Source organism: Gastrolobium bilobum, unplaced genomic scaffold (genome assembly GCF_033153095.1).
Source record: "Gastrolobium bilobum isolate Gb01-03AN ecotype WA unplaced genomic scaffold, APGP_CSIRO_Gbil_v1 utg913, whole genome shotgun sequence".
NCBI lineage: Eukaryota > Viridiplantae > Streptophyta > Magnoliopsida > Fabales > Fabaceae > Gastrolobium > Gastrolobium bilobum.
In genome coordinates, this window is record NW_026900059.1 from 503,251 (window position 1) to 531,089 (window position 27,839).

The following is a 27,839-nucleotide window of genomic DNA, read 5'->3' on the forward strand; positions in this document are numbered from 1 at the left end:
TTCGGGAAAGTTACGACAAAAAAAAAATTAATTTGAACCAAAAGTTATCCCCTTTTAAAATTTACACAATTATAGAATATAAAAAGCTTAGATAAAGATTAGATTATCCTCAATTATTTTGAACCTGCAAATATCCATCCCAAATTCATTTATGCATGTACTCTTTAGGAACTTGGTTTGAATCAAAAACATCTTGAATCAAAAACATCTGTGGATCCAAATTTGAAAATTTTAGTTGTTTTGCCTAGTTACTCGTGGTATATAGTTTGGAAAGAGAGGAAAGTGGTAATTTTTAAAAAAAAACAAAGGCAAAAGGATCACTAAGATTCAAAATTGAGACAATTCTTATTATGTTTTGAAAAAGAATATTGAAATATGTATTTTGAATGTTTTTGAAATTTCAATAATGAATTTAATTTTAATTTACTCTCAGTATAAAATATTTATTTGCTTTCTTTTGGAGTTTTAAATTTAATATAGGATTAGTAAAAAGTTTTGAAAATTATCATTCAATGATGATTAATACTTTATTAAATAGTTAGATTTCCAATCCAATGTTGGTAATAGACATGTGTCTTATGACACATTCACAAGTTATAATTCTAATCATACCAATTGGTTGAGGATAGCTGACAAGGATATCATTGTGAGTCTTGACAATGAAAGGCCAATTTTTATTAAGATTAAGGAATTAATGTTGAGAACAATAGAGTTAATATTTCTACTTTTTCTTTAAAAAAAAAAATTCTGTCATATTCATATAAAAATAAATGAATTCTGTTAATATTTTTTCTATTTTCTCCTTGTAATGAAATATATTCATTTTTATGTGAGTATGATATAAAAAAAAAATTCTGTAATAAAAATACAAATATTTTTTCCTTAAAAATATGATATATTCGCTTCCCTTTGTATACACAAAATATATATAATATTTATAATTTTTACATGTGACACTTATTTTTAATTTAATTTATATGTTTTATTATATCATAATTCTATCAGATAATAATAGTAAAATAAAGTAATAATTAGACAAAAACTAAATTGTGTTATAAAGGTAAGTGGGAAGAAGAAGGGAACAGTGAGACTGTGAGATCAAAAGTGAATTGAAGAGAGAGAGAGAGAGAGAGAGAGAGAGAGAGAGATGGAGATTGGGTTCTTGGGTCTAGGGATAATGGGGAAGGCTATGTCCATTAACCTGCTACGCCATGGCTTCAAGGTCACTGTTTGGAACAGGACTCTTTCGAAGGTATCTACTTTTGTCTTGTTCCCTCTTAGTTTTCACTATCAGTTTCAATAGTGTGTGTGTGTCCAGCCTTGTGATGATTTCTTTCTATAATATTATTGTTTCGATAATTTTTGCACTTTTTATTTTAATTTGTTTTTGTTTTTGTTTTTGGTTCCATAACATAGTTTATTCTCTTGTGTTATCATCATGTACTTCTAGAAAGATATCCAGAAAGTTATATGCTGAACCATTATTTAGATAATATCAGATGAGTGGGATTACAAATTTGTGTATTCTGTTGACCACCTTACAGAGAGAAAATATAGCTTGTAATCTGGATATTATAATTTTGGGTTTAAAGTATCTTAAGTTATTTTAGATAACTTTACACAAAAAATGTGTGTTGGGTACATGTGGACTCATGTGAAGAGAAGAGAGAGAAAAAGAAAACATGGGCCCAATACACTTTTTTTTACGTATTTTTTATGAATATTAGATAAAGTTATGTAGAGTAATTTTAGAAACTTATGTACTTTATATACTATTAAAAACTCAGTTTAAGCTTGACCAACTTTTAATTTGAATAATCAATAATTTGGCCTGTGCTCTGAACTCTGGATAATCCTAACGTGTGTCTTTTGCTATCTGTAATTGTAGTGTGATGAACTTGTGAAACATGGAGCTTCAGTTGGAGAAACCCCTGCAGCTGTAGTCAAGAAATGCAAGTATACAATTGCAATGTTATCTGATCCTCCAGCTGCTTTATCGGTCAGTGGTTGTGAATATTATTTTTGACATGCAACTGCTTTATTTGCTCTTACTTGAATTCCATTTTATGGTAATTTTCTAGGTTGTTTTTGATAAAGATGGTGTTCTGGAGCAAGCTAATGGAAAAGGTTATATTGACATGTCAACTGTTGATGCTGATACATCTTCCAAGATATCTGAGGTTTGTATTACCCTGCTGATGTTAAAATGCGTTTCCCCTTCATTTAATATTCATTAAAATTGCTTTTATTCAGTTTGAGAGTTATTTTGCTTGTGATTTATGTAAAACCTAGTCATGTGTGAAGGTACTTTTCTAAAATTTTCTATTGCTCCCTGTTGTTAAAAAGAAACTTGTAAGTAAAAGAGAGACTGCAATTGCTAATGTTGCAGGACATCGTTATTCATATTGCTCAAGCTATTTCCTATGTTTCTGTATTTCATTTCATTATTGATTCTCCCGTATTTTTTATTTAAGTATTTAATAGCTTAGAAATATTGCCAAAATCCTCCCTCTTCTCTCTTCTTCCTAGATTGAAATAAGAATGATGTAAATACATTTTGTAATTTGCATGTTGGGGACTTCTTCTAGCATTAATCATCACAGATTTTTATCTAATTATAAGTATATGACTATGGTCATTATTTGGAATTTGGCCATTAAAAGTTGCTTCCAAGGAAGTTTAGTTAGCGGGGAAGTCTACAGTAAGCTTTCATAATCTTGTAAATAGGAATGGGAAATCTATATACTATATTATTCACTGATTCTCGCTGTGGAATGTTTGAATATCTGCTATTTTATCCAAAAAAAAAATAAAAAATTAATGTTTGAATATCTACTAGTTCTCTTTAGCTATGTGCTGCATGTATGAAACAAAAGTTCACTGTAGTATCTATCTTGGCTTGTCCATGCTATATGCATAAGCTGATGCTCTGCATTTATAATCAACTTTTCAAACGGAAATGGAAAGAATTCCTTATAGACGAGTTTCAATTGACAGACCTGATTTCTACAGGCAATCAAAGCAAAAGGTGGTTACTTCCTTGAAGCTCCTGTTTCAGGTAGCAAGAAGCCTGCAGAAGATGGCCAACTAGTAATACTTGCTGCTGGGGATAAGGTATTTTTAAATGTTACTCTACAAATGTTGGATAAATGTATCCGTTGTTTGCAGGATTACTATCATGGTTGTCTGTTGTTTGTTGAAATTGAATGCATAGTTATGAAGTTGGATTTTGTTGATAGATCCATGTGTATAAGTGCTCTCATACATATTCCTTGTTATGACCTACTGCATTTTGAGGAAAATATAGAACTGTATGTATAAGTAGTATTTAACTGTATACTAAATTTTAGTGGTTGATTCTTTTTATATGTAGGCATTGTATGAGGAAGCACTTCCAGCATTTGATGTACTGGGGAAGAAGTCTTTCTTTCTGGGTGAGGTTGGAAACGGTGCAAAAATGAAACTTGTGGTTAACATGATTATGGGCAGGTGATCTTTTCCTCCCCTTTTTTTCTTCTATTCTTTTTTATTTGGGATGGGGGAGGGGGATTGTCCCAACTTCAGTTTAGAGCATTTTATGAATCTGCAAACAAGATATTCCTCCAGATTGCAAGCCAGACTGATTGTATGTCCATATTTTCTGTCTTGGTATGGAAATTAGTTATTCTGTCTGTTATGTCCGTTACAGTATGATGAATGCTTTCTCTGAGGGACTCACACTAGCTGGAAGAAGTGGTTTGAGCCCTGAAACTCTTCTTGAAGTGCTGGTAAGTGATTGTGACCTGGAAGATTCTTATTGATACCTTTTATTATTGGTCTAAGCATGATTGGGATATTTTTGTGCAGGATCTTGCTGCCATAAGTAACGCAATGTTTAGATTGAAAGGACCTACAATGCTCCAAAACAATTACTCCCCAGCTTTTCCACTGAAACATCAGCAGAAGGACATGAGATTGGCTCTTGCCCTTGGAGATGATAATGCTGTATCAATGCCTGTAGCAGCTGCAGCAAATGAGGTAATACTATTTTTATCATATTTTCTTTCTGTGCCAAAAAATGACACAATCAGAAAATGCTTCTTTAGTTCACATGACTTCAATCCCAGTGAACAGTCGTAAGTCGTGCATAGACTACTAACGTGAATGCATCTAAATAAGTAACCCCACTTAAATGCTTTTTTTCCTTGTCAAACTCAGATGCAGCTACATCTGTGGTTTGTGAAGTAAGGTTGTGTAAGTAGCATTACTTGCCCAGGTGATGATTTAGATTATTCAGATTGCCAAGGAAGAATGAATCTCATGTAGTTAAGGATCAAATCAATACTCTACGAACCTCATGTAGTCTAAGCATCAAATCTCTACTCTTTCTGATCAATTTCAAGTTAGGTGTTAAAGATCATGTTTATCAGTTGGTGGATCCTAATATTCCCATTTTAATAAACAAATAATAACATGCATCCTTTGAGTTCGAAGGGTCTGTTATAGAGACAATTTAACTTCTGTAAGTACTACTATTGTCCATGATCATAACATATCGCTATAACAAGGAGTATTTATCAACCGTTGAGCAACTCACATTCTTTAGTACTGAAATCAAAACATTACTAAACTTACCAAACCAAGCTCTAGGAAACTTATTTGTGAGCTACTGGGCTAGTGTCTTTCACTTAGAAACTATTTGTACCTCCCCTTTACGACTAACCTGGGAGATGCTCCTGGTGTACCTCCATTTATGATAATCCTGCACATGATGGGGGCATGGGGCTAATGAAGGTGATTGCAAGAAACATAAACTAAGCAATTGAAAGTGTCTGAGCCACAGGAGGGTAGTTTCTGTTTTCTAAACTAGAAAAGGAGTAACTTATCCACCAAGTGAACCTTTGACCAATCCAATGGAACATCTGGGTTGACTTCCATATTATATATTCCAGACCTGCCAGAGACAGAAGCATTCTTCACAAGCTTAAATTGATTTTATTTTACAAAAGTATTAATCAGTTAAAATTATTCAATAGTGGAAGATTCTGCTTAACCTAACACCAGTTCCGTGAACTGCATATGCCATATGGTGATTTGATCTTCCAATAAAATATTCATATTGTTGGTGCTGTAATGATTCATGTTATCAAAAGTTCATCCGTAAATAATTGAAACTCTTTTTTGGTGCATGTTACTTCAATGGTTCACAGGGCCATAAAGTTATACTGATGATGATCAACACGCTTCATTTGTTTCTTCATAAATCAGCAAAATAAAAAATGATGAAACACTTTTTTTATTTGATATATTTTTTTTTTATTTTTTTTGCTTAATGACTTGTCATAGAAGTTTTGTAAGGTACTGAAGTTCAAAATCTGTTTTTAGGCTTTCAAGAAAGCCAGAAGCTTGGGGTTGGGAGACCTTGATTTTTCGGCAGTCCATGAGACTTTAAAAGCTCTTGATCATTCGTCTTGACGGGATAACTTTCTGGATTGATTGAACCACTGTTATGTTCAACAACAGTGTGATATGAACCATCTATTTATGAAATAGCTGTTTGAGCATAGGTCATTACTATAGAATTTTATTTGAATGAATGAACCTTAGATTTTTACTGCCTTCTTAGCAATATGAAATTGTAATATGCACGGACATGGGTTTAGTCAACTTGTTGCAGTTGATGGTGTTGGCCATCTGTTGGTTTGAGTAGATTGCATGTGTATTTTATGGAGCTTTATCTGGTATTCATCTATATTTTTGGTGCAATCTATAGTTTATAGGCTTAAGTTTTGGAGAGTCTCTACTTAATTATGAATTTTGTAGGCTACCAGACCATCAAAGGGTGTCTTGGAGTTAGAAACTTGAATAGAATAGTTTTAAGATATTCATTAAATATCACTCACTATATTTGACATGTATGCAGAGGACGAGTCAACCCGTTTGGATGGCCTTAAAAAAAGTTTTTATGCCTTATTTTAAAAGTGCTTTTAATAAAAGCTAAAGCTATTTAGTTTTTTTTTTTTTAAATTCATTTTTGATAAAAATATTTGGCTTTTGATTTCTGTTTTTTTTAGAAGTTAAAATTTTTATCTTTTAAAAAAAGCAGGCATCCAAACAGATTTTTCATGGTAAGTGCTTTTTTACTAAAAAAAAAAAAAATTGTTTTGGAGAAAAAAAAAGTCTATACAAACCGACTTTTAAGGGGGTGTTTGATATGGAGAATTTAATAGGAATATTGGGAAAGTAGGCTAGGCAAAATATATTAACCATGATTGATATGTCTTAAAGTTATAAAAAAACTAGTATATTATTTTTTTTTCATGACTTTTGTTTTGAACTAAGCAATGGGAAAAAAAAATTGGTCATTTGAAGTGTGATATTTTTTAAATCCAAGAATAGAGAAACACTTTTTACTATTTGTAGACAAAAATGCCCTCAAAAAGTCTTTATCGAGTACTTGTTTGAAAAAGTCTATAGTGGGTAATTTTATTACACATTTATATCAATATTTCACTATTAATCAAATAAAGCATTAGTAAAAATAATTCAACTTTCCTGGTAAAATATTTGTCTATCAAACATTTTTTTGTAACTTACCCGGGCACAAATTTCTTATTCCGAGAATTTTTTTTACTCAGTAATAAAAAATTTCTCCCGTGCTAAACATGCATTTAGTATTCCTGTTTTTCCACTTGTCTAAATCTATTCGTGTTCCCTCGATTTTCTTTTTCACTTTCACCTCCTCACCCTTATAGTTTTACAAGTTTATGTGCCTCCTTTTCTCAACTTGTGTATTAGCTCCAAACATAGGAGCCATGGAAAACAATAACTTTGTTCTGCCTAACATCTCTCTGGAAGAAAACGTGAATGCCAATATCAGTAAACTAGGAAATTGAGGTATTGTAGCTCTTATTGCTCGTGATTGTAGGAGTGTGGAAGATGAATTTAACCTCGGTGTGGGCAAATATAATAGTTGTTTAAGAAGCTGACCTCGTCATGCATTTTGTCCAACTAACTTATCCTTATTATCATTTTTCAAAGATTGGATGGAGCATTGGAGAGGATACTCCTAATCGAGGGTACTTAAACGAACCTTTCTATAAACGATGGAGTTCTGGCTAAAATTTGCTTGAGTATAGTACATAAATAGCAGCCGAGGTTTACCATCATCTCATATATTGGATTCGAGGAAACTTCAATTTGGGTTCATACCCTATACTTCAATTTGGGTAACATTCATTCCAATTTATTTCACTCAGATACTTGAAGACTAAATGAAAATCATGGTCATCACTTGTAAATAAAACAACCATCAGAATTGAGTCGAAATTACATCCCTTCCAGGTATTCGCGATCTAGATTGGATCAGTTTTGGAAGCATGTAATCATCCATTCGGTTTGAATTTTTTTTCAGATCCGATCCGATTCAATCTAATCCATTCGGCCATTCGGTTTGAATTTTTTTTCAAATCCGATCCGATCTAATCCAATTTTTTTCGGTTTGGATTGGATCAGTTTTCGATTTTTTGAAAATCTTAAAATTTGTTTCATGATTATTGTGCAACTAACATCTTTTGTATATATTGGCTTTGTAAATTTATTTATTTTTCTGAAACACAAAAACATCAGTAAACGATAATATAATTTTTTTTTGGACAATGAAATATGAAACTTTATAGAGATGAAATTCTATTGATGAGATGTGAACTATGATTGAAAAAGACCCGAGTAGATAAAAGGGAAATTGATATATTGAATTAGATTGATCAATTTTCATCAACTAATCCGAAAACTAATCCAATCCAATTAAAATTTACGATTTTTATTTATTTTCAATTTTTTTATTTTCATTTTATTCGATTATCACGATTTGAATCAATTTGGATCGGTTGATGACCACCCCTGCTTAAAAGGCAGTATTCAAAATTAAAGGTGACGGCCACAACGTGACGCTTGTACTTAATAGACCCAGCTGCCTCAAAATAACTCCTAGCATTGAAACACTCTAGAGGTTTATTTAGAACGCTCTAAGGATTCGTTGACTTAAATAGAAAATTGAATCCCAGCTTATTATCCAACCCTACAACGAGGAAGCAGAATATAAAGAAGTGCCATGTTACCAAAGACATCAACCACGAGCTGAAATGAACAATAATTTTATAGAAAAGTGCAACAGAAAATTTTAGTTAAAACACATCAATCCAGGCTTACTCAAAGTTGACCCAAAAAAGTCTACAAAATTTTAATCTAGAAAAGAAATAGTACAAGCAACAAAACTTCTCAGGAAAATGATTCTCCAAATGCCAGTGAGGATAAGTTCTACATATGCATCACTAGTTCTGCATACAAAATGCATTTTCAGTCGTCATCCTCATCATCATCTTCAGGGGCTTCAGCCGCAGAGTTAAGAGCTTGCAAGCGTGAGATCAACTTAGCCTTCCTCTCCTCATAGGTAAGCTTTTTCAGGTTGTACCTGCAGAGAAGATTGAAAGGAAAACTCTTAGGAATCTCCACTCAGTAAGTAATATGGTGAAGTTAACAAATCAAATTTATGCTTGAATGAGGTTAGGAATGGAAAGGGAAAGGAGTAAAAAAGCAACCCAATCCCTTGTTTGGAAGATTTTAAATGGGCGAATGATTCCCTGCTCTCAAGGCTCAAAGTTCTTAAGCCTAATAAATTTGAGTTTTCTTTTTCTTTTTTTGGGGTGGGGAGGGGGGATCCCCCTCCATTCCCTTTCTTACTTTAAGCTTCATCAATTCCCCTGCTTACTATTCCTTTCTTTTCCCCTCCACTTAAAATCTTCAAACCATATTGTTCATGTCAACCAAACACATCAAAACAAATTTCTTAAGAAAAAGTATAGCTGAAATATCATAATAACTTACCTCTTGTGTTCCTTTGGTGGCTGCTTCTCAGATTTCTTTTCTGTGGGATCTGCACGAATGGCAGCATGAACCTTCTTGTACAACTCCTCAAGTCCATCAGCCTCAGTTCCTCGCTTGATGTATTCCGGAAAGTGCCTCTGGTATTTCTCAGGTTCATCTTCCATCAAGGTCTGTAGAAAATATAAAGAGGTTGTTAAACACATGTCTGAAAACTCATAATATTGCACTGAAAATTCTAACAGAAGTGCATCAAATAAAATCTTTGCACATGCCTTCATATAGGCAGCAACATGTCCGCCAAAGATGTATTTGCGGTGAATCTCAGCGTCAAGTTCTTTCTTCTCCTTATCAAAACCAGCAAACCTTTTGTCACTGTGAGGAATATCCAAACCCCCATCAAGAGCTCCCTGAAAAGCATCGCAATTATTCAATTTGAGCATCCTTAAAGCAAAATCATTCACATTAGAATTGCAGTATAATATTGAGTACCTTCAGGGCACCAAAGACACGGTTGCCAGTTGTGGTCCTAATAAGACCAACATCAAGGAGAGCACGGAATGGCCTCCTAGAATCAGCAGGTTCCACAGAGAAATCCTCTCCGGTAGCCTAATAAAAAGGATACAGCCAATTATCTTACAAAGAATGAGAAGAAGATACTTTGAGATAAGAGTATAACAAATTCATAGTTACCTCAACATTCCCCTCATACTCCTCGTCCATTTCAAGCTTTTTAAGGACTCGACGAGCCAAGAGGAGTCCGGTGCAATAAGCTGGTCAGATTTTAAAATATTCAATAACAAGAGAGAAAGGATGAAAGGATTGACACAAATGAAAGGAGGATACAGGATTTTCTCATAATGTACCGGCAGCATAGTTTGTAAGGCCTACTTCAAGACCAAAGTGGGGCAGTTCATGAGCATATGCAGCAGCAAGAACAATATCACCGGCAATGCTAGCAGATATTATTTGTGCAACGATATCCTTGTTGGTCTAGTTATGAGGTTAAGGTTTGTACTCACAGATAAACATCAACAGATAAAACAACTTCAATTTTCAAATGTAATATTCAAATTCTATGCTTAACCAGCATTGACTATTAATAAATAAAAATCATAAAAAAAAAGTGGCCAGAATTTTGAGGTGTTGCCACTTAAATGCCAATAAGACAAAAATAAATTACAGACTAACAGAAGGATACAAAACGAACAACAAAGCGGTACTTTGGGGTGTTGTACTTGTTCTTATCTTGATTGATTAACCTAATCCTGGCTCGGTAATCGGTCTTTCCCTCTGCACATTCATCAGTAAATAATAAAGTCGTAAATAAATCAGGCGTGATAAATAAACACAAAGTGGATGAAGAAAACAACTACAACACCTCTTCTTCTCTTAAATTTCACTTGGTATCTCTTGAAGTAAGCCCTTGATTTCTGAGCCTTGATAAATGCCTGTGAAAAAATACAAAGAAAAAAAAAATGAAAAATGTTGTTATCGCTAATCTCTCAACACACAGATAGCCATAATGAAAAGCATATAAGAATAGCCATACACAAATAGTTGAATTACACTCCATAATGAATCGGTAGTCAAAAACTAACACAAAAAACTCTTTACTCTATTGAATTACTAAAATGATGATAAAACATCAACAGAATGAATACTAAGCCCTACTACGGATTCGAAAATATCTCTCAACACACAGATCTAAAGACTACAAGTTTTTTCTCAAACAAATAAACGAAATTCAAGTTCTGCCATAAACGAAATGATGAAACATGCAATGAAGAGATGGGAGAATTGAATAGCAAGAGAGATTGGAGATACACACCATTGCTCTGTGCTGAAGCCCAGTGGCGGACCTACCTATGCGCCAATGTCCGCAAGTGCGGACATAAACAGAAAAAAAATTTACAGAATCGACGAAGAAGAAATGAAGAAGAAGAAGAAGTGGCGGCGGCCGCTTACAGAACTCTGAGTGTATGGAAATGTTATGGTGAATATTAGGTTTTGTAAAAGTTGGACCTGTTCAATCCTTTTTTTAGCTTAATGGACCAAATCTTAAGTAATGCCCTGACTTAATGTTTTACAGAACTGATCGATGCTTTTTTAACTTGATGGGCCGGTTACAATTATTTTTTTCACACCCAAAAGTAAATTTTATGCTTGAATTTAATTTTATTAAAATGTAATTTTATAATAATAACTTATACTGACAAATTTTTATCTCAATTTTTAATTCAGTAAAATAATATGATTTTTAAATATTTCAATATATATATATATATATATATATATATATATATATATATAAGTTTTCAACTATAGAAGCAACATTCAAGTTACAAAATAAGTCTCGTTATATTTATTAGATGTGTAATTTATTATTTTTTATATTAAAATATTTTTAATTGGTATATTTTTTTATAGGTATTTGAATATCTTTATAATTTTTTTAATATAAATTATAGATTAGATTTAACCAGTGACCCATTAACTTAGTACCTCGACTGGGTCAAAGACCGGGCCGAAAATAATAATATTACTTGACATTGAATAAGTGATTACTATTTCAATATAAATATAATAAAACCTATCACTTTATATATATTTTTGTTAAATTGAAGTTTTTTTATATTCTTTTATTTTTTAGTGGATTTAAAACTTTCTTAAAAAAAAAATTTCGGGCACTACCTCCAAATTTTCGATACTAAATGTGCGGACATAAATAAAATTTTCTGGGTCTGCCACTGCTGAAGCCCGATCTCCTCCTCCAAGAAAGTGACGAAAAAGAGTGAGAGCAAATTACTGTTTGCCAATGTTTTGCTATATAAGGGATTGGTTTGGGTGGGTCGGGTCGAAATGGGTTTTAGGTTTTGTCTCACGAAAAGAAAAATATATAGGGAGGTTATATTTTTTGGGGAAGGATATTGTAACAATCAAGTTATCATGTTATTACTAATCAATCTCACCGTTAGATCGATTATGTTGATCCAACGGTCATATTTATTATCATCTTAGTATGGTTATGATTTCTCATATTTAAAGTGAAAGCATTAAATATGGAAAATCATAACCATACAAAGATGGAGATTAATATAAAGTATTAAATTTGAGAAATCATAACCATACAAAGATAAAAATAAAAATAATCGTTGGATCCACATAATCGATCTAACGGTGAGATTGATTGGTAGTAACATGGTAGTAACACAACTTGGTTGTTACAATATCTTTCCCCATATTTTTTTCTATTTCTTTTTTTCTTAATATATTTTACTATCAAATCTTAACCGTTAATTTCTTACAGAAATTAACGGTTAATATTTGGTAGTAAGAAAAAAAATAGTAAATATAACATCTCATGTATATATATAGGGTTCGCTTTTTCTGCAGTTACTGCAGATAACTTATCTGCAGTAAGCCCAATACGACGTCGTTTTAGGCGAAAAGCATGATGTTTTTGTAATTTTAATTTATTTCAAGGTTATAATAGTCTTTATATTTATAATTTTTTAAGATTTCAAAATCAAAACGACGTCGTTTTGGGGATAAATGCAGATAACTTATCTACATTAACTACAGAAATATTTTTCCCATATATATAGGGTTTGCTTTTTCTACAGTCAATGTAGAAACTTATCTACATTGAGCCCAAAATGACGTCGTTTTAAGACGAAAATCAAGGTATTTTTGTAATTATAATTTATTTCAAGGTTATAACTTATAATAGTCTTTTTTATTATATTTTTTTTAATTTTTTAACCCAAAACGACGTCATTTTGGGATCAAATGTAGGTAACTTATCTACATTCACTGTAGAAACATTAAAGCCATATATGTATATATATATATATATATATATATATATATATATATATATATATATATATATATGGGGAAGGATATAGTTATCACCGCAAAAGTTTACCACCTTTACAACTAGCTTAATCACCGTTGATTTCCGTCAATCTAACAGTTATAATTTATTGAGAATTATTGGGTCGCTCTTATTAATTAATTATTAATTCTCAATAAATCCAATAAATTATAACCGTTAGATTAACGAAAATCAACGGTGATTTGGTTGATTATAAGGATGGTAAACTTTTTTGATGGTAAATATATTTTGTCCCTATATATACAGAGATAGGATAAACTTACACCCATAGTTGTAAAATTCGACCCGACCCGTCCGGGTCGACCTAGAACACGGTAAACCGGTCAATGGACCGGTTCAGGTCAAGCATTGGACCGGTTCAGGCCAAGCATTGGACCGGTTCAGGTCAAGCATTGGACCGGTCATCCATTGACCCGGTCAAAATCGGTGACCCAGGGACGGGATCCTGACCAAAATGCCACTGTTCATCAACTTTTTTACCTAAATGCCACGCGAACAGTGTTATTTCCCAATCTGCCACGGGGGCAAGTTCGCTTCTGACACAAGCGACCTCGGTTTGCTGATGTGTCACATTTTTACTGGATAACAAGTATTAACTTTAAAAAAAAAAATTAAAAAAAATGAAGTTCGCCTACCATTGGTTAAAATATTGTTGGAACCGAGGTCGCCTGTGTCAGAAGCGAACTCTGACACCACCAGGAAACTGACACATCAGCAAACAGAGGTCGCTTGTGTCAAAAGCGAACTTGCCCCGTGGCAGATTGGAAAATAACATTGTTCGCGTGGCATTTAGATAAAAAAGTTGGTGAACAGTGGCACAATGGTCACTGTTCCCCCAGGGACCCGGCCTGGTCATACATTAAAAAAAAAACAAACTGAAAAACCAAAATTGTTTCATCTTGTCAAAAAAAAATGTAGAACTCATTTTAAAAACTTTTTATAATTTTATTTGTCAGTATACTCTTCTATAATAACCTAAGATTTCAGCTTCCAATACTGAAGCAATTTGCGGAATAATAAATTAAGAAAATGTGACATGTCATTTTTAATGTAGTTGAATTTGAAAAATACGAGTTCAATGTCATTGAGAGGTATGTTTATGGGGATTCTGAGTTACAATTTAAATTGACATAGTAATAACATGCATTTTTATTTATTTATGCTTCATGTTTTTGACTTTATTTAATTAACCTTGTTTAATTCATTTTAGATATGAAAAATATAATTGAATTTATATGTTCATATTTTTATATATCTATATATCCAGGTCAACCAGTCCGACCGGTGACCCACCGGTCCGACCAGTGACCCAACACTAGTGTAAGAAGAATATTAAGTCTTACATAAAGTTTTAACCTTTGATTTTGCATATATTTGATAGTTGTAATTTAATGGAAATTAATAATTTATTAATTAATGCAATCCAAAAAATTACATCCGTTGAATTTACGAAAAATCAACGGTTAATATTTGGTGTAAGATTTATTATTCTTCCTCTGCTATAAAAGATCTTGCCCCGTATATATATATATATATATAGAGAGAGAGATAGATAGATCATTTGACTCCAGAGTAAGACTTATAAGTCTTACTCCTCATCCTAGCCGTTGATTTCTGTCAATCCAACGGTTATAGTTTAGGAAGTTATATTAATTAATTAATTATTAATTACACTATAAATGGCGACCGTTGATTTCTGTTCATCAACGGTTATCATTTATTGTGAATTAATAATTAATTTAATAAATTTGATTTGAGAAAATCTTAACCGTTGATTGACGGAAATCAACGGTTAAGATATGATTGTAAGAGGTTGTAAACAAAATTAGGTTGTAAGTATAACATTTATATATATATATATATATATATATATATATATATATATATATATATATATATATATATATATGGAGAGGGATCTTTTGACTCTAGGGTAAGACTTACAACTCTTACTCTCCATCTCAACCGTTGTTTTTCGTCCATCTAACTGTTATTATTTATTTGAAATAAATAAATAATTAATTGTTATTGATAACCGTTAGATGGACGAAAATCAACGGTTGAGATGGAGAGTAAGAGTTGTAAGTCTTACTCTAGAGTCAAAAGATCCCTCCCCTATATATATATAGGACCGGTTATACTTATTACTGAAAACTTTTACTACTCTAATTACTAAACTAAACATCGTTAATTTTTGACAATCCAAAGGTTATAATTTTTTAGAATTAATAATTAATTAATAAATGTGACCCAAAAAATTATAACCGTCAGATTAACGGAAATTAACGGTAATTAGTTTAGTAGTAACACTTTGAAATTTGACACTCAAATCCTAACCGTTAATTTTTTTCCAATCAACGATTATGATTTCCGTCAACCAAACTTATTAATTTTAATAAATGATAACAGTTGATTGGGAAAATTAACGGTTAGAATTTGGTGTCAATTCAAAGTTTGACATTTGATACCGATGTCAGACTTTGAAATTTGACATCAAATCCTAACATTTGATTTCCGTCAATCAATGGTTATATTTTATTGGAATTTAATAATAATTTATCAATTATTAATTATAAAAACATTTATAAAATTATTAATTATTAATGGTCAACATAAATATAATATAGATTTTTCTATTAAAATATGTATTCAAAGAAAAAAAGTGTAAAAATGAAATCATACATTTAAAATTTTAAACGTATCTTCTATTATACTTTATAAAATTATAGATGTATTCCAATTAATTTATGTTACATTAAGAAAATTTACCAAATATACTCTACAAAATATTTTGAGATATATTTAAATTTACCAAATGCATCTTCTATTATACTTTTGTCCCCTGACGCTTTATAGCACAAGTCACTGACTAAAAATCTTGGTCAACACTGGATTTAAAGTATGGAATTTTCACCTTTCATTTTATCACTCCTTCAAATTCTTACTTCACATCTGTTTAGTGTGTAGTTTGTTTTACTTCACATATTTATTTGTAAACTAAATTACAAGATTAGCTTGGCAATAGTTGATCATCTTTGAAAAATGCATAGTTATATTTTTCTTCCTTCATAATAACTTTCTTTTTGTAAATAAAAAATTTGAAGGGAATGTAGATTGCCTCATTCCAATATGGGGAATCATGTCATTACCATGGTGAATGGAATCATGCCATTATCATGGTGGAATAAATCATGTCATTATCATGGTGGATGTAAATAAAATTTAAAGGGTCATTATGGGGACCCCTTAAGGGTACAAGTGACCTTCATCCAATCAAAAAAGAGAATTAAATCCATAATGTGAATATTTATGATACAAGGACATTCTAAATAATGTATAAAACCAAACATCCATAGGTTCTAAAATATTTATACAAATAAAGATAAAGAATACATTTAATGCCTAGATAGTTAATAAATATGTATCAGCCAGTATCATCTGAACTCAAAGTAAGGCTTTATACTCATGACCTCTATTTCCTTTATGCAAACATTAGCTCTGTGAAACTTGAATAACTCTAATGCAGTAGATGTCAAGCGAACACAGCCATTCAAGTAAAGAATGGAGAGACTTTTGCATCCATCCCTTAAAGCTAGCAAGCCATTATCACTGAGGTTGCGGCAACGATTAACATGCAATCTTTTCAAATTCTGGCAGTATAACCCAATTGCCTGCCAACCAGATATCCTCACCTCATGACATAATGCTAAGTTCCACTCTTCAAGTAGTGGACATCCCTTGGCAATGGCCACAATAGAAGTATCAGAAACAGTTCTGCACAACCGAAAGTTAAGGATTTTGAGGCCTGATGAAAATCCTATTCCAGGCAAGGGATCCCCAAAAAGAGACCAACTTAAACAAGAAACATCTAGATACTCTATTCCACCACCACTAACAATTCCCATGACCCCTTCTGGCTTAAGCTTACAAGAATCAGCCTCTACATATGCTAAAGTTTTTGAACACCCTTCAAAGCCAACACCACTTATACCTTCACAATGTGATATGTTAACAGACTGGAGCTGACGACACCACTGTGTAAAAGCTTTTAACCCTTTGTCAGATATTTGTGAGCAGTAAGAGAGGTTTACACATTTCATAGATAGGCAAGCACTTGATAAAGTCTCTAATCCTTTATCAGTAACATTGAGACACCGATAGAGACTAATTGTCATCAATGAGGGACAACCAGCAGCAACCAGAGATAGCCCATAGTCAGTGACTTTAAAACAGCAATCAAGATTAAGTTTTCGCAAATTTGAACCATAACTTAACAAACGGGTCAATCCAGAATGATTGAGCTCACTGCAACCAGATAGGGATAAATATTCTAAATGTTGAAAGCGCCTCAGCAACCTATGGAGATGGAATGAGTGAATGTCAAAACCCTTTGTTGATAAAGATGAAGGATTTAACACGCTGAATGAGCACTGAAAATGCAGTGACCGACGGTAGACATTTTGAATTTGGAGCCATCGGTGGCAAGTCAGGCCAAATGATTCACGATCAATGCAACTTTCTAAATCATGGAAAATTATAGCAAGACAATCATCTGGGAGATGCATGATGGAGGTACCATCATTTCTAGAAAGATCTCTCATGTCAATCTTTTCAAGACTCTTCTGAAGAAGGCTGTAGTGATCTAATCTTTATGGTGAATTTTATCTGAGAGCTAGACGAAACTGGAGGCTCAAGTCCACAAAGAGTAGGTGATTCTCCACCATAACCATAACCAATATGAACCCCGCATTTACGGCAAAGCAGTTTAGTCTTTGAACGATAAAACCATGAGAAGGGAAAACAATTTATTTCATCAACCTGTGTAAATCGGCTGAGATCAACTGAAGCAAAAGAAATTGATCCTTTCTTAACAGACTTTTGATATTCAGATGCAATGTCAGATGTGATTCGATTTGAAGATGTCAAGTTCAAAGGGTATCCACAAGATCCACAACTGCAAAAGACACCAAAATTTCAAAACACGTATAATACAAATTATATAATAAAAATTATACAATAAAAAAAATAATCACGGAAGATAAGAACATCATCCCACTTCATATGAGAAAAATTCATTATACTGAGTCTGCTCTATGGCTCTATGCTGAATAGATTGTCAACCAAGTTTCTTTCGTTACACTCTATAATAAATCGGATTTATATCATATCATTAACAGCAAACTTGAGACAAAATATTACCAAATGATGTTAATTAACATGTAGTTCTTGTCTTTTAAGCCCAGACATGACCATCATCATCTCCAAGTAGCCATTTATATCTGGGTGGTTTATGTCTAGCCATTTCCTATTACCCTCCTACAATTAAGAATATCTACCTTTCTTCTACTGCTTCATTTATGATTAAAATGATCTGATCCCATAAAATTGAGCAATGTGAAGTGGCTATTACTCTTGTTCTCAAGTTTTCTGTTCTATATACAAAGCAACTTTTTTTTGCAAGTCCAATTAAGACATGTATTGAAGAGTTCAAAGGTCAAACTATCAGCATTCGCAGGGAAATCATTCAGGCATTGGCTTCTTACATAATGATTTAATGTGCGCTAATCATTATGACTGAAAATATAAGTAAAATGGATAGAAAAAAAAACTGTTGAATACTTTCTAATTAATTATTGGTAGTCCTAGGTTTCCCTTCATAATTATCAGGTTTGCCTCATGACCAATAATTTTCCATTGCTTCCTCCTGCAGCTGCACATCCCTTTTACCAAGATAGTCCTTAAACCTTAAACCTTAAAACTAACTCCACCCCGCCCCCCCTAGATTCACAAAAATGCAAGTGTCTCTACCTCTAGAACTGTTTCCACCCTTGGCCTTCTGAAACACAATATTTTCAACCCATAAATTGCAAGATCTTAACTGCCAAAGCTTAGAATCCACAACATGATAATGGGACCATAAAGGAAAACACACACATAAGAACCAAAAACAGAAAACAAAAGACACCCAAAGATACTGTGACAAATATGACTGAAGAAGCAACCATTCAGAAGCACAGCAAACTTTCACAGAACACAACATGCAATTTCATATCACAAGAGAGACACATATTAAACAAAATGCATGTCAACAGAAGTCAGCACCATGTTGGAGAAAACCAAAGGGTGTCACCAATCAGCTCACTCATTGAAACATATGAAACATATAAAACCCACCATAAGACACGTGACTCGAACCAACATGTTACGGACACAATAAATAAAAATGGAAATTTGGCTTTATTGAGGAAGCCTAACTTCAAATGGCTTTACTGAGGAAGCCTGACCTCATGCACAAGTGCCTTTTGGGATACTTGCCTTTTGGGATACTTTTCTAATCTGATCTGATACCTTTAATCAAATACCTAAAGGTTTAAATAGATAATACAAGACAACTTAAAAAATAACTGCCCACTAACAGTAGATAGGCTCCACTAATATCTATGACCTATTTTTTAGGAAAGTTAAAATTCAATTAACTACCCACTACTTAAATAACCAAACAATTCAGAAAATAATAAAATAATAAAATAAAAAAATAAAAAATCTTAACATTCCCTCCCCCTAAAAATAACTCTTGTCCTCAAGAGTAAATTTAACATCAAGTAATTGAATCATCTTCAATATCCGCTTCTCCTTCACTTTCGTCAAACACCGTCTCATCGTTGCTCTCTTCTGTCACTGCTTGGATGGTGAACAATTGTTTGCAGCGATGGCCAAGAGTGAATGCGTCGAGAGTCGAACCGGTGGAGGAGGCGCCACTGCCAAAAGATGTCGCACCGCTGGTGGGAGTGGATAAAGATGACCCTTGGTGTTGATGACTGTTATGGTCCGTCGCATATTCTGAGCAGTAAAGATGATCGTCTGATTGTGGGCCTCGTATGGTTTTTCCAGCTCAATAGCAGATGAGAGGGTGTTGGGCCGGTTAGCCACCAAGACATCCAATCTGTTGGAGAATTGGGTGAACATCTCCTTGAATTGCTCCGACAAAGACTGGACTGTGTCTTCCAATTTCGGAAAGTGTTTGTCCATGCCTGAGCTTTGATACCAATTGTTACGGACACAATAAATAAAAATGGGAATTTGGCTTTATTGAGGAAGTCTGACCTGAGGAAGCCTGACCTCTTGCACAAGTGCCTCTTGGGATACTTTTCTATTCTGATCTGATACCTTTATTCAAATACCTAAAGGTTTAAATAGATAATACAAGACAACTTAAAAAATAACTGCCCACTAATAGTAGATAGGCTCCACTAATATCTATGACTTATTCTTTAGGAAAGTTAAAATTCAATTAACTACCCACTACTTAAATAACCCAACAATTCAGAAAATAATAAAATAAAAAATCTTAACACAACACTGGACAACCCAACAACATGAAACATGCCCAATAATGATTTGATTACGGATCAGAAAATCTAACATTGAAACCATTTTGATCAGTGGAAAATTTTGAAAATTTAATACGTACCCACATTCAAAACTGCAAAAAGCATACAAATTTATATAATCTGGAAACAAGGAATGAACAAATGACCAGCAATAATCAAAACCCAGAAAAAAAAAATTACAAAAATTATCGAAACCACCACACCCATATGATAATAACAAACAGATAACATGAGGGTAGGAATCAAACCAATAAGAGACATCAGATTGGGACATCCTCTTTTGATGTCGGATTGGGATGATGATCAGCGACAGGAATTGCCATGTTCGTCCATTTTTTCTCTAATTTTGTGGAATGGAACGAGAAAAGCGAAAGAGATTGTGAGATTAGAAGAGTAGTTGCATACGTTCCTTCAACTACTCGCCTTGACTTCTCAATTCTGATCTCTACCTTGCTTCTCTCTCTCTCTTTCTCTCTCTCTGTTGCTTCCTCGCTTCTTCTTCTCCAAAGTCCACTTTTTCTACCCAAAATAAATAAATGTGGCCGGTCTTAAAATAACCCCCAAAACATTATATGTTACTTTTTTTTAATAAGTCGTGTAATTTTAGTTGATAGATAGATATAAAGAATGAAAATTATGGGGAGAAAGTACGTGGATTTTTTTTAATTTAAATTTTAAATAAAAAATATTATTTTGTGTCTATCTCTTTCTTAAAATAAGATAATTTTATGTCATTTAAAATGACAAACATTTTTCCCTTTGAAAAAATATCTATTTTTTTAAAGGATATATCCATATGTTTATAGAGACCAAAAGGTTTGATATGTTATCCGAGGAAGGATATACTTAGAACTTATTTTTGTTTATAATTTTTTACAATTATATATTTTTCATTGATTTTCGTCAATCAATAATTATCATTTATTATAAATTAATAAATAATTTGTTCGTTTGATTTGTGAAAATAATAATTAGTTTGATTTGCAAAAAATAATAACTGTTGATTGGTAGAAATTAGCTATTAAGATATGATTATCAGATATTGTAAACAAAAATAGGTTTGTAAGTATATATTTTCTCATATTGTTATGGATTTATATGTGAGACTCATTTATTATATGGCCCAATAAAGAGCAATCCAAATAAAATTTGATATAATCAAATGAGATATTCATTAAAGATATCAATCCTGTTTACCAAAAAAAAAAATATCAATCATAATACGATAGCATTAAACATGGGCTTGGGCGGTAAAAGAGGCACAGAAGGTCCAGAAATCCTAATACTCACAAGTAAACCCTATAAATAAGAAGTAAAGCCTACGGGTATGATCACTCTCTTTATTACTATCATGCTATTATTGTGCACACACATCATTCTTTGACAATCATTAGTCTATTGGGCTAGACATCTCTATCTATAGAATAAAACACATGTTATTTTAATTAAAAAATTGTTGATCGAGTGGCATCACACTGAGAATCCTCTTAGGTGTTATTATTTAAGGGAAAATATTTATTCTTTTAAATAATAGTTATTTAAGTTAAAATTAATATTTTTAAATTTAAAATTAATTAAAATATTCTCACTTTCTTCCATCATAATTTATGTTTCTCTAGTCATAAAATAATACAATTCTATCTCTTTTAAAAAGAAAAACATGACAAATGAGTGCCTAAAATATTGCTTTGGTCAATGGTTCAGACTTTCGCTAAAACAATTTTTTGGGGCCACACACCCTTTATAAAATGGAAAAAGAAAAACAGTGTTTTTGTTGAAGAAAGTTTGCAGGTTCCGGCAGAAAAACAGGTACCAGATATGAGTTAATGTGTATTTTATCGTGAAATATATTTTATTTTGTTATTTTATGATGATACCTACATTAATAAAATATCTGTAACCGAGATTTGATTTAAAACAATTTAAAAATTAATAAAAAAATAAGAATAAATATTATTTTAGTAAATGGACAGTTGATCCCAACTAATTTGCGATAAAAGTAGTATTCATGTTGATATCAAATCTTAAATAAACGATAGAGAAAACAAATTGAAATGAATAAAACTAAATTCTAAAATCTAAACAATATATTTATTACATATGCACAATTTCATTGGTTAAATACATGGATTGAATTAAACTAGATTTGATCAATTGATAGTAAAATGTTTTTATATTATCATCTAATAATTATTAAAAAAATCATGAATTTTAAATAAAAAAATAATAGACAATCTTCTTTAATGACTTGGGACATTAATGTGAAAAGATCTTATTAAAAAAGAATCAAAATTGAGTCTAATTAGATACAAATACAATATTGTTTATTTTAAACAAAAACTTATTTATCATAAACATGTTATCACACATTAATATATATCATGCCAATAGCATATAGCATATGTACCGAACATGACGCTTTATATTCATACTATCAGTTTTCCTACCCCTATACAGCTCATTATTCATTCAAATTGATTTCATCGTATAATCAATTATATTGATCCAATAAATTTTATATAACCATTGAATTAACATAATCAATCTAACAATTTAACATTTATAGTAACCCTAATTGATTATTCCAATATCTTATCCCTTCGTTCAATTGTATTTCACTCGGTTTTAGATACATGATAACTAAATGAATTCATGGTCACTAGGGGTGAAATTGGGCCGGGCCGACCTACAGGGGCCTACGGCTCGGCCTACATCAGGCTAGACCTGATCTAGTATATTTTGTATAATAGGTCAGGCTTGGGCCTTAAAAAAACATGTTTAATAAAAAAAGTCGTAGGCCCACTTTCAAAAGGTCGGGCCTATAAGACTACAGGCCGACCTATATTGTACTATTTATTTTAAATAAAATAGAGTAAGTATGCCTTGAAGAAAAAAAAAATATAAATTTAATCAATTGCAATTATTTATAACTTAATCATATTCGATTATATTTTAATAGAAATCTTACTTTATTTCTTATATAGGAGGAACCAACATCTCAACATGTTAGATTGTGTATATGAATAGATTAAAAGATTTTTGGCAGAGGTTATACTTACTACAAACATCATGATGTGTTTGTTGGATTCATGTAATTATTTTAATTTACATAGTATGAATTTGTTTGTTGGATCTGATGAAATATATATTATTTAATTTGAGCATTTTGCTTTTAAAAATGACTTAAATGCATATTGTATTAGTTTTGTTATGATTCATGATCTGTTTGGACGTTGAAATTATGATTTTTTGTGTAGTAACAGAATTTGAGTACTTTGTAAAATTGATTCATGATTCTGCTTGCAAGTTAAAAATTAACAGGCTAACAGACCAAGCCAGACCATTTGTTTTTTTCATAAACGAGTCAAACCAGACTAACAGTTAAACTCATACTAGGCTTGAGCCGGACCAAATTGAAATTTTTTGACGTAGACTTGAGTTTTTCAGAACAAAACTCGACCCAGCCCAGCCCACTTTCACCACTAATGGTCACCACTTGTAAAATGAAAGAAACCATCATAATTGGGTGGAAATTACAATCTCCTACTTCTTTAAAAGAGAGCATTAATATTTAAAAGTGAAGGCCAGAATGTGACTCTTTAAATAACCGATGTACTGGGAAGGATTGGTCGACAAAATATGAACCGAAGGCTGAATCTTGATATACCCCGGAACAATACAATTTTGTTACCACGAGATATATTTGACAGTTGTGGATCATTTGGTTGGAATGAAATTTGGAATGGGTACACTGGACGACATGAATCATTTAAAAAATAAACGTATTCGTTCTGTAGCAGATCTATTACAAGACCAATTTGGATTGGCCTTGGTTCGTTTAGAAAATATGATTCGAGGGACGATATGTGGAGCAATTAGACATAAATGTATCCTGACTCCTACCTAGCATTGACTGACTCGAGGTTAGAATGCCTTTAGAATACGTTGACTTTATTACAAAATTGATACACAGCTTATTTTCCAAGCCTACATCCAAGAATAAGAAGATAAAGAAATGCATGTTACCGTCCACATCACCCACAAGACCACAAGCAGTACTAAAAGGTAAGACACAAATAAAAAATAATGTGTGAAACAGAAAATTTTTTAGAACACATCCATCCAGGTTTAGTCAAATTTGACACAAAAAAACGCCAAAACAAGAAGTATCCAATTTTTTTATCTAGAAAATAAATTAGTAAAAGCAACAAAATTTTTCAAGAAAATGATTCTCTAAATGCAAGTAGGGATATGTTCTACATATGCATCACTTGTGATGCATACACAATATACTCTCAGTCGTCATCCTCATCATCATCTTCAGGAGCTTCAGCTGCAGAGTTGAGAGCTTGCAAGCGGGCGATCAACTTAGCTTTCCTCTCCTCATATGTAAGCTTCTTCAGGTTGTACCTGGAGAAAAGATACAAAGGAAAACTCTCAGGAATCTACAATCCGTAAGTAATATTGTAAAGTTAGCAAACCAAATATTCTCCACTCGGTCAGTCATTTAAATCTATGTTTGAATGAGGTAAGGAATGGGAAGGTAGAGGAAAGGAGTGAAAAAACAACCCTATCCCTTGTTTAGAAGATTTTAAATGGGGATAGGATTCCCCCTCCCAAGGCATCAAAGTTCTTCAACCTGAAATTTGAGCTTTTTCCTGTGGGGGATCCCCCTCCATTCCCTTGCTTACTTTCCCTTCCTTTCCTTTCCCCTCCACTTAAAATCTTCAAACCATATTTGCTCATGCCAAGCAAACAAATCAAAACAAATTTCTTAAGGATAGCTGAAATATAATAACTTACCTCTTGTGTTCCTTTGGTGGCTGCTTCTCAGATTTCTTTTCTGCAGGATCTGCACGAATGGCAGCATGAACCTTCTTGTACAACTCCTCAAGTCCATCAGCCTCAATTCCTCGCTTGATGTATTCCGGAAAGTGCCTCTGGTATTTCTCCGGTTCATCTTCCATCAAGGTCTGTAGAAAATATAAAGAGGTGGTTAAACAAATGTCTGCAAACTCATAATATTGCACTGAAAATTCCAACAGAAGTGCATCAAATAAAATCTTTGCACATGCCTTCATATAGGCAGCAACATGTCCGCCAAAGATGTATTTGCGGTGAATCTCAGCGTCAAGTTCTTTCTTCTCCTTATCAAAACCAGCAAACCTTTTGTCGCTGTGAGGAATATCCAAACCCCCATCAAGAGCTCCCTGAAAAGCATCGCAATTATTCAATTTGAGCATCCTTAAAGCAAAATCATTCACATTAGAATTGCAGTATAATATTGAGTACCTTCAGGGCACCAAAGACACGGTTGCCAGTTGTGGTCCTAATAAGACCAACATCAAGGAGAGCGCGGAATGGCCTCCTAGTATCAGCAGGTTCCACAGAGAAATCCTCTCCAGTAGCCTAATAAAAAAGGATACAACCAATTAACTTACACAGAATGAGAAAAAGATACGGAGAGATTAGAGTATAGCAAATTCATAGTTACCTCGACATTCCCCTCATATTCCTCATCCATTTCAAGCTTTTTAAGGACTCGACGAGCCAAGAGGAGTCCGGTGCAATAAGCTGGTCAGATTTTAAAATATTCAATAACAAGACAGAAAGGATGAAAGGATCGACACACGAAAATGTTGAAAGAAAATGAAAGGAGGATAAGGGATTTTCTCATAAAGTACCGGCAGCATAGTTCGTAAGGCCAATTTCAAGACCAAAGTGGGGCAGTTCATGAGCATATGCAGCAGCAAGAACAATATCACCGGCAATGCTAGCAGATATTATTTGTGCAACGATATCCTTGTTGGTCTAATTATGAGGTTAAGGTTTGTACTCACAGATAAACATCAACATATAATATAACTTCAATTTTCAAATGATAATATTTAAATGCTATGATTAACCAGCATTGACTATTAATAACTAAAATTGATAGTAATGTGGCCAGAATTTTGAATGCCAGTAAGACAAACATAAAACTACAGACTAACAGTAGGATACAAAACGAACAACAAAGCGGTACTTTGGGGTGTTGTACTTGTTCTTATCTTGATTGATTAACCTAATCCTCGCTCGGTAATCAGTCTTTCCCTCTGCAAATTTTTAGGTAAACAAAGTCATCAACAAAGCAGAGATAAAGCGCACATAATAAAGAAACACAAAATGAAAGGAGATAAACAACTATAATACCTCTTCTTCTCTTAAATTTCACTTGATATCTCTTGAAGTAAGCCCTTGATTTCTGAGCCTTGATAAATGCCTGTATTAAACATAAAGAAAAAATGGAAAAAAAATGTTGTTATTGCTAATCTCTCAAGCTTATATGGATAGCTACAAACACACACGAACCTAGTTGAATTAATATCCAGAGTGCATCAGTAATCAAAAACTAACACACAGACACACACAAAAAAAAAAAACTGAATATACTCTATAAACCCTACAGACTCGAAAATATCTCATAAAACACAGATCTGAAGAATGCAAGTTTTTCTCAAACAAGAGAACAAAATTAAAGTTCTGCCAGAAACGAAATGATGAAACATTCTATGGAGAGGATAGAAGAATAGAACAGCGAGAGATTACAGATACAGATACGCACCATTGCTCTGTGCCAAAGCTCGACCTCTTCCCCGAAGAGTTTGAGCAAATTAGGGTTTAGCAACGTCTTCTTATTGAGGTGTTGATTTGGATGGGTCGGGTAGGGTCGAAACGGTATTAGAGTTTGGGTTTTAGGTTTATTTGAGATGTGTTGGGCTCGTGGGCTAGGTTTTACAGTATTTATCCCAGTGTCTCGTCCATAACTATGTTAGCAGTGAGGGTTTTTTTTGTTTTTTGGTTAATGTTTCTCACGTACAGTTATCTCCTGTAAACAAACACGGGCTATTTGGTAGGTGTGATTTTTTTAAAATTCTGGAAAAGTGTTGTTGGGATCATTGTTGTCAAAAATTAATATAAAAACGTAAAAACTTACGTTTTTACTAGAGTGATACGTCTTAAAACACAAGTAAAAATGGTCCTTGATAAAAACTGATAAAAATGCCGTGTAAAAACGCAAAAACAGTAAAAATGTAAGTTTTTACCCTTTTTACTTAAAAGGAAAAAAAAATTACAAAAAAAGAAATTAAAAAAACCCAATTTTTCGTTTTTCCCAAATCATATGCACAATATCTTGATATCTTTTTGTTTAGATATAGGTCTTTTATAATTATGTCTTATAAAACTGCAATTTTATTATAAGTTATGCTATGAGAATCGTTTTGTGTTTTTGGATCATTGTGTGCATAGAAAGAAGTGGAATTATATCCTGATAAGTGATGATCCAAAATCTGCAGAGTGTATGAAGCAGTTAGAGCAGATTAGTTATCCATTATTTGTTAGTTATCACTGTTTATAATTTTGATACTTGGTTATCAATTATTTTTTTTAGTTTTAGATAGATGAGTGGCTCAACACACATATTCATTATGTGATATTTTTTTACATGCATATATATAATTTTGTATCTTGACCTTAAGTAGTAGAAAGTAGAAACTTTACGTTTTGTGTCGTTTCTACCACCCTTTTTCGTTTCTACGTAAAAACTCGAGTTTGACAACATTGGTTGGGATTCTAATATATCCATATTTGGTATAAGAAATGCAATTTTTTTTAATATCCAATTTACTCAGAGTTTTGATTGT

General features: G+C 32.6%; 5 protein-coding genes across 6 annotated transcripts; 1 reads left to right on the forward strand and 4 right to left on the reverse strand.

The window, feature by feature from the left end:
* The first annotated feature begins 1,073 nt into the window (after window positions 1-1,073).
* LOC133295051 (glyoxylate/succinic semialdehyde reductase 1-like) lies at window positions 1,074-5,765 on the forward strand. 2 transcript variants are annotated; one of them, XM_061493829.1, is made up of 8 exons: window positions 1,074-1,252; window positions 1,889-2,003; window positions 2,116-2,180; window positions 3,013-3,114; window positions 3,374-3,489; window positions 3,689-3,767; window positions 3,847-4,017; window positions 5,365-5,765. In XM_061493829.1, the coding sequence occupies exons 1-8, from the start codon at window positions 1,148-1,150 to the stop codon at window positions 5,452-5,454; spliced, it is 843 nt and encodes a 280-aa protein (XP_061349813.1). In that variant the 5' UTR covers window positions 1,074-1,147; the 3' UTR covers window positions 5,455-5,765. The 2 variants fall into 2 exon arrangements, with proteins under 2 accessions (XP_061349813.1, XP_061349812.1); XM_061493828.1 differs by having other exon boundaries at window positions 1,889-1,999; window positions 2,082-2,180.
* A 2,351-nt stretch (window positions 5,766-8,116) lies between these two features.
* Window positions 8,117-10,887, reverse strand: LOC133295045 (large ribosomal subunit protein uL18-like). The gene is made up of 9 exons (XM_061493820.1): window positions 10,694-10,887; window positions 10,244-10,313; window positions 10,064-10,155; window positions 9,729-9,855; window positions 9,556-9,635; window positions 9,355-9,471; window positions 9,138-9,272; window positions 8,866-9,035; window positions 8,117-8,452 (listed from the first exon to the last, which is right to left on the reverse strand). The coding sequence occupies exons 1-9, from the start codon at window positions 10,694-10,696 to the stop codon at window positions 8,338-8,340; spliced, it is 909 nt and encodes a 302-aa protein (XP_061349804.1). The 5' UTR covers window positions 10,697-10,887; the 3' UTR covers window positions 8,117-8,337.
* Window positions 10,888-16,068: 5,181 nt separating this feature from the next.
* Window positions 16,069-17,364, reverse strand: LOC133295056 (F-box/LRR-repeat protein 12). The gene is made up of 2 exons (XM_061493835.1): window positions 17,195-17,364; window positions 16,069-17,119 (listed from the first exon to the last, which is right to left on the reverse strand). The coding sequence occupies exons 1-2, from the start codon at window positions 17,362-17,364 to the stop codon at window positions 16,198-16,200; spliced, it is 1,092 nt and encodes a 363-aa protein (XP_061349819.1). The 3' UTR covers window positions 16,069-16,197.
* Window positions 17,365-17,374: 10 nt separating this feature from the next.
* LOC133295057 (uncharacterized protein At4g08330, chloroplastic-like) lies at window positions 17,375-20,668 on the reverse strand. Its single transcript, XM_061493836.1, has 2 exons — window positions 20,403-20,668; window positions 17,375-17,717 (listed from the first exon to the last, which is right to left on the reverse strand). The coding sequence occupies exons 1-2, from the start codon at window positions 20,426-20,428 to the stop codon at window positions 17,375-17,377; spliced, it is 369 nt and encodes a 122-aa protein (XP_061349820.1). The 5' UTR covers window positions 20,429-20,668.
* A 3,577-nt stretch (window positions 20,669-24,245) lies between these two features.
* On the reverse strand, window positions 24,246-26,840 carry LOC133295046 (large ribosomal subunit protein uL18). Its single transcript, XM_061493821.1, has 9 exons — window positions 26,759-26,840; window positions 26,347-26,416; window positions 26,158-26,249; window positions 25,839-25,965; window positions 25,649-25,728; window positions 25,447-25,563; window positions 25,230-25,364; window positions 24,958-25,127; window positions 24,246-24,564 (listed from the first exon to the last, which is right to left on the reverse strand). Exons 1-9 carry the CDS (start codon window positions 26,759-26,761, stop codon window positions 24,450-24,452), a joined length of 909 nt encoding a protein of 302 aa, XP_061349805.1. The 5' UTR covers window positions 26,762-26,840; the 3' UTR covers window positions 24,246-24,449.
* Window positions 26,841-27,839: the final 999 nt, after the last annotated feature.